The sequence below is a fragment of the Sphaeramia orbicularis genome, chromosome 12 (genome assembly GCF_902148855.1).
Source record: "Sphaeramia orbicularis chromosome 12, fSphaOr1.1, whole genome shotgun sequence".
NCBI lineage: Eukaryota > Metazoa > Chordata > Actinopteri > Kurtiformes > Apogonidae > Sphaeramia > Sphaeramia orbicularis.
Window position 1 is genome coordinate 37,047,522 of NC_043968.1, and position 10,812 is coordinate 37,058,333.

Here is a 10,812-nt window from a genome sequence, read left to right on the forward strand (position 1 = left end):
GAAAATTAAGTTACATGAAAAAGAGCATCGATTTCTGTATCATATGGATTCAGTGTTTAGAGATTTACGTTCATGTCATCAACCACTGAACAGCCTTGAATATACAAACTACATTTGTATGAAAAAGGTTACCTAATCAAGAACAGAAACAGTGTTGGTTAAATTGCTTTAGAAAGTCAGTAATTTTATTAACATGTTATGTTTCATCAGAATTTATTATGTGGTAAAATGGATACAGGAAAACAGGAAGAGTGAGACAGTTCTCTGTAAGGTTTATTTTCTCCATATATTTTACAAATAGAAGCACAATGTTCATAGACTCTTGACAACAACTGTCTGAAGTACTTTGAAGAGCAACAGGTTGCGGAAATAATGATCCCTCGTTTATCTGCAAAGAAAAAGAAAAACAAAGTAAGAAAAACACAGTAATAGTTTCTCACTTGACTGGGGACCAGGTGATGGCTACAATAGATAAACTGCCACTAGTCTATTCATTTATAGTCGATACTTCTACGGCAGATAATCATCACACGAGGAGGAGGGATCCTACATTACAGTCTACTCTAAGGATGTTACCTCCTGTCACAAAAGCCTCAGTTCCTGATTTGAGCAGAGGATGATGAGCAGCAGATTAGGTCAGAGAGAAGAATTAGTCATGAAAGAATGTGAGAGCTTTTACTAATGTAAAAGATATGCCTATTTTAGAATCATAGTGGAGAAAAAGAGGTCTTAAATGTGCACAAAGTTGTCAGTGCAACAGAACAAAATAAGGAGATGAATCAGTGGAGAGTGAAGTGAGTGACAGAAGTGATGTAGAAGGAAAATAAAAGCTGAAATGATGACTTACAGAGCAGCGGCTCCAGAGATGATCTCAATGAGCTCCTTGGTGATGACGGCCTGTCTGGTGCGGTTAAAGGTGAGGGTCAGCTTGTCAATCATCTCAGCTGGAAGAAAAAAAAACCCAAAAAACCGACATCCATCAATCACTGCCAATGGTACATCTACTGTATCTTAGAGAATCTCATTAATGAAAGGCAAGTTAAACTGAAACAGAAAGTACTACACCGAACTTTTCTGATGTCAGGGGTCATTTTCATACAGAAATGCTCAATATTGACTGGTGTTTTGTGCTCAGATGTGAAGACTCTGGGATGTTACCTAATATTTGATAAGAGCTGTAAATAATTTAATTCTCAGTTCATCTGTTGATTGTTTTGACAATAAACCACCAAATGAATACAAAGCATATAAAATGTCTACAAGTACCAGTTCATCCCAGCTGTAACTTCCCATTATCCAAGAAATATTTAAATTCAACCAGTGATCCACTGTCTAATAAAAAGAAAATATCTATTTCACAAGATAAACCTACCATGAAAAGTTCTGTACTTGCCAAATATGTTCAATATCTACTGGCTGATTCATTACTGTAATGTTACAATCAATAAAAATCAATGTTAAAAAAAACATCACATTATAGAAGGAACTGGTGAATTACTCACTTTGCTTACAAGAAGTAAATAAATTAATTAATTAAAAATTGACTTTCAAAGTTCATTTCTGTTAAAAAAGTTACTGATTTTTTTTTCCTTTACAATGTGCTGTTTCATATGTATTTAATATTCCTCCTGCACTAACACATGTATCAGTGGAGCCTTTATCAGTACAGAAGTGGACATGTGTCTAGGCCTTACAGGCGTTCTTGCTAGCGCTGTCCATAGCGGTCATCCTGGCGCTCTGCTCACTGGTGGAGGACTCCCTCAGAGCCAAGTAAATGATGTTAACCAGAGCAAACTCCTGGTAGTTCCTCAGCACATCAGCATCAATGTCATCATAGACACCCATGTTCTCTGTTGGCAGAGGGCACTGATCAGCATAACCCAGAGGTACTGTGGAAAATCTGCTTAAAGAACCACAATATTACCTGAGGTCGCAACTGTGTCTGTGGAAAACACAGGCTTCTGGTCCGTCTTGTATGAGATAACAGACCTGCAGCAGAAAAAGCAACAAATTAATTTATTTGCTAATTGTTTCACTTCATCTAAAATTTTCTTCACCAATACATATAGGGAAAAGTAAACACTGAAGGAATTGTACCTGAATCTATTGAAGATAACGGCGCCCTGGTCAAACTCATATCCAGAGTTGAGCAGCTCAGTGGCAATGACAGACGCATCACCAAAGCTGGGGGGCTTGCGGCCAACCTCCTTACAGTTCAGCATGATGTGCTTTCCATGAGTTCTGAGGAGAAACAGTGAAAATCATCATCAGTGTACTTTCGTGTTAATTCTTCATTCATTTTTCACAAAAGCTTTATGCTAAATTAAAGAAACTCTGCAGAGCATCCATCTACAAAAAAGTCATCTCTTCTTTTCAATGCCAGATTTGAAAAAATAATCCACCATACAAAAGATAAGCATGACAGTATTGTTTCAAGTCAGGTTAATAACTCTGCAGATCCATTAATTACAAAAACAGCTACTTTCTGAAAACACTAACAAAGCACTGCATTACTATCAAATGTTTACAACAAATTGAAATACAAAATAAATACTTTCAATCTTAAAGGCCAACCGTAGACCATGTCTTAAAGAGAAACACGTCGCTCCATGTCCTTTCGTACCTGTGCAGGAGGCCTCTCAGCTTGTCTCCCACATTGACCACCATCACCTCCTTGCCAGCACCAGTCAGGGTGGCAATCTCATTCTTGATGGTCTTGGCCACACCAGAGTGGATGGCGCCACAGAGTCCACGATCGGATGTAACACCAATGATTAAATGCTTGGTGGCCTTTTCCTCTGGGGCTTTGATGTCAGCCTTCTCATACAGGGCTGGGACACAGAAAAATGGATTTTACTTGACACAAAGTCGTCAAGTTAAACCTAACCAATACCTAATGAAGAATTAATTCCTGTTTTGTAAGACAGGTGTACATACCCAGAGCACCATTGCCGTAGATACGGGCTGGCTTCAGCTGCCTCTCAGCACGAGCATATTTGGCAGCGGCCACCATTTTCATTGACTTTGTGATTTTCTGGATGTTCTTGATGGACTTCAACCGAATGGTGACTAGGGGAAGAGATATCAAACATTAGCAACATGATGAACAACAAACTACAAAAAGACTTTGGCCTTATTGACTGTAAGCTACAGCTACAGTGACAATGTTGAACACTGTATTTTATGTTGTCATATTATATACTCATTTTTCTATCCACATAAATAAACCTAAATTAATAAATCTAATACAAGAAATCCACACTAAACATGACTCACAAATCTAATCTATCAAATCTAATTCTGGCAGAACTTAAAGTTTATACTGTATACTGCTCCAGGATATTCTTTGACATTCACTAAAACTGCCCTTCCAAAGACTGATTAGTAATTATTTTTGGAATTGGAATTGTTTTTCCAACATGACATGTTCTTGTTTAATAGGCTGCTTGTTAATTTGAAATTCTCTTAAATTTGCTAAGTACTGTACATGTAAATGAAAATGGCAATAAATATTGATATCTACTGCTTTGTCACAGTTGTCCAATGATTATTTCCAATGTTGAACACTACAAACAGGTTCTGAATTACACTATGACTTTTCAGAAGAGTCACCTTGCACCAGAATAGACAGCAATAAGTATGACCTGGTAAAGTTATGACTGTGTATTCTGCATATAACCTTTACACTATGATTGTAATGTATATGTCTCACTAATAAGAACTTAAACTGTAGGCAAAGTTGTTAATTTACAGTTTACACAGATGTTGCGATCAGATTTTGACACTGGCAGTTAGGTTTACTGTTGTTAATGAGTTTGCCTTCTTTCACATACAGTAATACTGTTGATTATTCCCATAATACATAAAGTACACAGAGTAAGTACTTACTGTCCTTCAAGGTAGCCATGTTCCTGACCTGCCCACTGTGAACAGAAAAAGAGCATTTAGCTGCAGGCATGAAGAGCATCAAATATTTCAACTGATAAAGCGTGATCACATAGACTTTAAGTCAAAGTTTGCAAAAGTTACTCTGAAGTGAAGACCTAATACTGACATTGTTGCATGCTATGCTAATAACACAAATATGCTAGCTAAATCAGTTAGCTTAGCGGGTGAGTAACAACAGAAAGGGTAATAGTGTACCCCTCGTTGGGAAGTTAGCAAGTGTAGAAAAATTAAGTGCCCAGGAATATTTACTGCAGTAATGCTAGTCCTGTTAACTAGCAACTCGCACAATATCAGGGCATTGTTGGGGTAGATGTCAGCTTAGCATTAGCCTTAGCCGGCTGAAGTTGGCTTTCCACGGAGCAGCACACCGCTGTCATTCATTAGCTGCGGCCTGCACGTTAGCACGTCCTTGTGATCCAAAAAAGCTCACACTATGTAGAGCAACCGGCAAACCTCATCTGATCAAGCAGTTTGACTAATAATATAAATACATGCATACAGTATTAATACTGTTTGCAATCTACAATGAATATTAAAACTTTACCATTGTGGGGAGAACACCAACGCGCTGGTCCTGGCGAACATGGTTACTCCAATGAAGGTCAGACACGCAGGACTGCGCAGGCGCAAGATTAGGGCAAAATGGACGAATGTTGCCTTCACGGAAAATGAGTTTTTTGGGCATCAGGATGTCAAACAGTATTTTCATGTGATGAACATTTTCCACAGTGTAAAAATTAACACTTTAAATATACAAATTATCTATAAACATACGGAGTTGAATTTACTTAACTGAGTAAAGGCATCATTAGAGTATTATATTCTTTATTAACAAATTAGCGTGCAATTTTATTATTCATATGCACTTCTAGGTCTGTAAACTCTAATTTGTGCTATAGTAAGATTTGGCAAGTGGTTTTACATTTATATGCAATAATGACAACCTGTTTGTCAAACTAAGAGCCTATAAAGCAAGTTCCAGATCTTTTCCCTCCTTTTTTTGTGATGTGCAAGACATTATAATGCCATACATATATGCTACCATACCACAAAACATTTTATCTCTTACCGTCGATGAAGCAAGTTATGTCAAGATGTTCATCGGCTCTTTAGTGTGGTAGTCTCTGAACTTGAAAATAAAAAGAAAATAAAGAAGATGCATTAACCTGTTCACAAGTTTGTATTCTTCTCAACCAATTAAAGATGGCGCCCAGGCATGACGGACACTTTCACTACTTAAACGTTTAAATGTTTGACGTTCTCTCAGATATGATCATTCATATCGTATCCTTTCTCTCTTACTTTAACCCAGTGCTTCTCAAATCCGGTCCTCGGGGACCCCTATCCTGCATGTTTCAGATAGTTCCCTCTTCCAGCACACCTGGTTCAATTCATGATCAGCTCATCATCATGCTCTGCAGAAGCCTGGTAACGATGCAATGGCTTCCAAGTGTACTGGAACAGGGAAACATCTGAAACTTGCAGGATAGGGGTCCCCGAGGACCGGATTTGAGAACCACAGCTTTAACCATAAATAGTCTTGATCTAGAAACAGTTTTTACCGCTTGTTTTTAATGGCTGGAAATATCTCCAATAGTATCTCCAATGCCAGTACGGTACACAGCATGGGTTTATCTTCAAGAAAAACAAATATTTAATTCTACAACTGACATGAAAGTAATAAGTGTCAAATATTTACACTGTTCTTACTTCACAAGCAAAAGTTGGCGGGATACTGACAGAACACTCAGGACCCAGTCCGAGAGGAAGCCCATGAATGCAGCCAACAGTCTCGCGTGTTTTTACACTTACTCGCGAGATTGTGACGTTAGCCTCGCGGAAACTGTTGTTGGTAGACGTCTGTAGTTTAGCTCCAGAAACAGAACATTTGTACAGTTAAATCAACTATTGTATGTTTGTAATAGCTGGTCACAATGGGGAAAGCAGATTTTCTCTCGCCGAAAGCAATAAGTAACCGGATAAAGTCCAAAGGTCTCCAGAAGTTGCGGTGGTATTGTCAAATGTGTCAAAAACAATGTCGAGACGAGGTGAGCTGGTTCTTGGCATTATCAGTCTTACTGTTCCATCTGTATTATGTAAGTTGTTTTACCTGGTGTAGTTTGTAATTACACACTCTGATCTCCTGTTTTTTTGTCAGAATGGATTTAAATGTCACTGCATGTCCGAGTCCCATCAGAGGCAGCTGCTGCTGGCCTCAGAAAACCCAACCAAGTTCATGGACTATTTTTCAGAGTAAGTTCAAATGTGATTTAGTGATTTATTCCGAACATACAATGAAATTTAACACATATGCAAACTAGCAAAACATACATAATAATACAAATATCAAGAATCATAACAATCTTAGACAGAAGAAAATACATTTCTAGAAAATATAGAAAATATTAGTTCATATTAATGTTACATTTCATATAACAGTTTGTTTTTGTTTTGATTATTCTAGTGAGTTCAAAAACGACTTTGTGGAGCTGCTCAGGAGACGTTTTGGTGAGATGAAACAAATGTTGGTACAATAGCAGCATTTTACCTTCAGCACAGAGACTCATTTGATTTACTCTTCCTTCACCTGCAGGGACCAAGAGAGTGCACAACAACATTGTCTATAATGAGTACATCAGTGATCGGGAACACGTCCATATGAACTCCACTCAGTGGGAGACACTGACTGACTTCACCAAGTGGCTGGGCAGAGAAGGTGAGTAACAGTAAATGTACATTCTGATGTTCCACAAAAGTCTCACTACAATGACAAATATGTGAAAATGCAGTCTGGAGGTAATCGATTTCAGTGTGTGTGCTTGAAAAAACTATTAACCCCTGGGTTTAACACAAAATGGGTGGATGATGACTTTGCTGGAGTAATAGAATGTCTCTTTAAGGAGAACCTACATTTACCCATAAATAATGTAAGGATAAATTGGGCTCTTATTATCGTATACCAGTTATTTTTTGTTGTGCTGGAAGCTGGTGCTTTGTTGACATTAGCAAATTGCACTAGTGTTGCATGTTGTTGCAGCTGTAGATGACAGGAGAGAGCCACTGAAGAACTGAGAGGGGTAGGATGTTTGTGGAAAACCTAATGCAAAACCTCAATGTAGAAAGTAGTTTATTGTGGTTGATATCATGGAGGACAGATGAGGCATCGGCTTTGAGATGAAGTCTGCTAACATCTACAAATAAGCAGCTCCTAAAATAAAACACAAACACCACATAAGCACACAGGTAGGCAGGAATGCATCATAGTGCACATCTATAATCACAACAGAGAGATTCTGAACTGACACCTAGCATGTAAAAAAGTGTCAAAAGCAAGGGAGTTTACCAAGAGATATAGAAAACTCATGATGAACATGTGATGTTCATCACCTCTTTCCTCTCCGCCAAACAAAATCAGCCCCTGCTTGTGCATTCATCACCACTAATATTACACTTACCTGATGCTTTAAGTTAGAACAATTGTATCAGAGAGTCCAAACCAAATTCACAAAGCTACTGATTGTAAATGTGTAGTAATCTGTTAAATGTTAATTCCAGGTTTGTGTAAAGTTGATGAGACTCCTAAAGGCTGGTACATCCAGTACATTGACCGTGACCCTGAGACCATCCGCCGGCAAGAGGAGCAGGCGAGGAAAAAGAAGCAGGATCTAGACGATGAGGAGAGGAGTGCCCGTTTCATCGAGGAGCAGGTCCGCAGAGGCCGCGGCGGCAAGGAGCTGGATGTGAGTCCAAACTGAACAAACAGCATCTTCTACTTCTTCGTCTACATTGTTTGATTAGATGAATTAAAACTATAGACTTCATCAGGATTAGTTTGAGTTAATGTTACTGTATTTTCTCCTGCAGGAAACCCCAGTTTACACTGAGCTAAAACGAGAGACTGAAGAAGAAAAAGGTTTGTTTTTTTTAAGATGTTATCATTGAAGATTTGTCACGTTGCCTTTCATTTTTATTCCTGTAAATGCAAGAAATATTAGTCATATTTCTACTAATCCAAATATGCATTGGATTTACCACAAGTTTAATATGAAATCTGTGTTTACCAAATTTAACTTTTCATTTTGCAGTTGCTTTCAACCTTGGTGCCAGCTCATCTGTTGCTGGCCCTTCCAGATCGAGGTACAGTATAAACTGTGCAGGATGGTGATTCAGCTTCATTGCTACTACTATATTACAATAAATGAACTATCGCTCTGAAAACTTTTTGTGTCTTCCTGCAGTTCTGTCATAGGCAAAAGTGCTCTGTCTGCCTCAGGATCGACCGCAACCAAGAGGAAAGATATGTTCCCCAGTTCAGACTCTAAGGAGAAGAAGAAGAAGTCTGCTCTGGAGGAGATTAAAGAGGTAGAACAGATGATCACACGCAGATTTTAGTTTGTAATCATTCAGAATTTATTGAGACTGCAAGAGTTTCTGTTTTCAATGTCTTTTTGTAGATGGAAGAGAAGAGGAAGCAGCAGCAGTCGGTCAGAACAGACTACTGGTTGCAGCCTAATATCGTGGTTAAAGTTGTCACCACAAGACTGGGTGAGAGGTACCACAAGAAGAAGGCTGTCGTCATGGTAATAATACTTGGAATTGGTTTTAAATCACATTTCCAGGATGTACACCTTTTTAAAGGGGTCATATTTTGTTAAACCCACATTTATTAGTCTTTGGTACATTTATTTGTGTATTTGGATTCTAATAGTTCCAAAAGTTTGAATTTGAACCCTCCAGGTGCTGCAAAGCTATCTTTATTTTCATTTTGGCAAAAATTGAGTGGATTTCTACAACCTGTTTGAATTCCTGCTTAATTTGTTATGTCTATAACTAGTTAGGTCACGACATTTGCACATATAAGGTCAAGACTTCCAACGAACATTTCTCTGACGTAATTGTTTGTCAGCAGTAGCAGTTGTAGTCCATACCGATTACCAAAAATGTTCAGTTGTTGGTTGAACGGGACAGAGCAGCACAGCCAACAACCTGGAGGGGGTGGGGTATGAAGTGGCCCATTTGCATTGAAAGGGCCAGCGCTCAAAACAATCTTTCTGGTGTCATTCCTCAGAAATAGAGTTGAAGATGGACCTGTGGAGTTGAATAAATGAAGAATTCAGACCCAATTATAGCATTTACAGTTTATGTAAGACCACAGGGAAATGTTTTAATATGCATAATTCCATTTAAAACGGCAAAATATCACTCCTTAAAAAAAGAAAGCTGACTTGCAATGCCAGTAATTACATATCGGTTCTTTGCAGGAAGTGCGGGACAAATATGCAGGCGTGGTGAAGATGATTGACTCTGGAGACAAACTGAAACTGGACCAGAATCACGTAGAGACCGTCATCCCTGCACCAGGTAAAAACAACAAAAACATTCATCCTTAAACTAAAGTGTTTGGGGTGTTCTTTTCCCCTGATCTCCTCATTGTTGCATTGAACTTCTTGCAGGTAAACGGGTTTTGATCCTCAATGGTCCATATAGAGACACTGAAGCTGTGTTAGAAGGAATAGACGAGAAAAAGTTCTGCGCTAACCTCACGCTCGACTCTGTAAGTATTACTACAGTTTGAGCTACCATGGTGAAAAAGGTGTATCACTGGATGCGTTTTCATTCAGCTATGTTATGGGTCTTTTTACAGGGCTCCCGCTGGGTCTTAAAAAGTATTAAAAGTCTTGAATTTACAAATCTGCATTTAATACCTTAAAAAAGTCTTAAAATAGGTTTTCAATTTGATATGGTAGATCTTAAGTTATGTTGTCATAAACGTGTTGGCTGTATTGTGTTTAAATGTGTCCAAGCCGCAAAGAAAGTAATGTTAGTCTACTGAGTTCCAACCTGACAAGTTATATTGAAATTAGGAACCATTTATTGCTAACATTACAGCCCCCAGTGAGGAATGACTCGGAACGGTTGGAATCAACATGTTGGAGTAAATAAATATATTTTCCTAAATTCTAAAAGTCAGAAATTTTTGCCAGTATGGCCATGAAATAGGCATTAAATTATGTTCTAAGTAGTCTTGAGAAGTCTTAAATTTAACGTGTAGAAACCTGAGGGAACCCTGTTTTTAATTTTAATTTATTTCATTAAAAACCTGAATCTCAAAATGGCAAAACTTTTTTTATGCTTGGGGAAAGGTGGGGACAAATAAATGCACGATGAATGTGTGGACTAATAAGGAGGGTGTAACGTTCCTTGAATTAATACAAAAAACAGACTTCATGTTTGTCATGTTATATTAAAAATCTGACCGTGCATTTAGAGGTGCAGGAACAAATCTTAGTCAAAGGTTCTGACAAATGGTTTGAAACAACATATGAGCCAAAAGTGTCAGATGTCTACCAGCAGTTTGGGGAGCAAAGCTAAATCCAGGGTTTTGTCACAAAATGAGTGAAAGTCTAGGTGAAAGACCTCGTAATACACACCTACTGTGTATCTCAATGAGCCAATTCCTAATATTTGCATAATAGTAGTAGATGGAAATGCACAGGAGTTTGTTTTGCTGATGTTCTTCAGTTTCCATTAACTGTCCATGTTTCTGTCTTGCCGCTACAGTCATCTTCCTTCTCTCATTTTCAGGGTAAATACAAAGGGCAAAGAGTGGAAGTCGCCTACGAGGATTTCTCCAAACTGGCCTGATGGTTTCTGATCTGTCCGAATTACTCCCCTTTCATTCACCTGTACATACACGTCCCACATGTGCTTTTCCAGAGACTTTATCACAGAGAAACTGAGAGAAATATGTTCAATTAGGTTTTTTATTTTGTATTAATGTTCAAGATGTACAATTTGTCTGAATAAATTCAACAAAAAGGCTTGAGTTGTTCTTTTAAAAAGTCATTCAGACAAGATACAGAC

At 38.2% G+C, this 10,812-nt stretch overlaps 2 protein-coding genes across 4 annotated transcripts; one reads left to right on the forward strand and one right to left on the reverse strand.

Annotated features, from left to right (window-relative positions):
- Positions 1-249: 249 nt before the first annotated feature.
- Positions 250-4,591, reverse strand: atp5f1c (ATP synthase F1 subunit gamma). 3 transcript variants are annotated; one of them, XM_030150373.1, is made up of 10 exons: positions 4,493-4,591; positions 3,889-3,923; positions 2,938-3,069; positions 2,624-2,831; positions 2,098-2,241; positions 1,925-1,989; positions 1,695-1,850; positions 848-944; positions 577-600; positions 250-388 (listed from the first exon to the last, which is right to left on the reverse strand). In XM_030150373.1, the coding sequence occupies exons 1-9, from the start codon at positions 4,531-4,533 to the stop codon at positions 594-596; spliced, it is 885 nt and encodes a 294-aa protein (XP_030006233.1). In that variant the 5' UTR covers positions 4,534-4,591; the 3' UTR covers positions 250-388; positions 577-593. The 3 variants fall into 3 exon arrangements, with proteins under 3 accessions (XP_030006233.1, XP_030006234.1, XP_030006235.1); XM_030150374.1 differs by lacking the exon at positions 577-600; XM_030150375.1 differs by lacking the exons at positions 250-388; positions 577-600 and having other exon boundaries at positions 844-944.
- Positions 4,592-5,779: 1,188 nt separating this feature from the next.
- Positions 5,780-10,770, forward strand: kin (Kin17 DNA and RNA binding protein). Its single transcript, XM_030150879.1, has 12 exons — positions 5,780-5,996; positions 6,107-6,201; positions 6,413-6,456; positions 6,542-6,664; positions 7,504-7,688; positions 7,813-7,861; positions 8,034-8,085; positions 8,187-8,310; positions 8,403-8,528; positions 9,210-9,309; positions 9,402-9,502; positions 10,534-10,770. The coding sequence occupies exons 1-12, from the start codon at positions 5,883-5,885 to the stop codon at positions 10,591-10,593; spliced, it is 1,173 nt and encodes a 390-aa protein (XP_030006739.1). The 5' UTR covers positions 5,780-5,882; the 3' UTR covers positions 10,594-10,770.
- Positions 10,771-10,812: the final 42 nt, after the last annotated feature.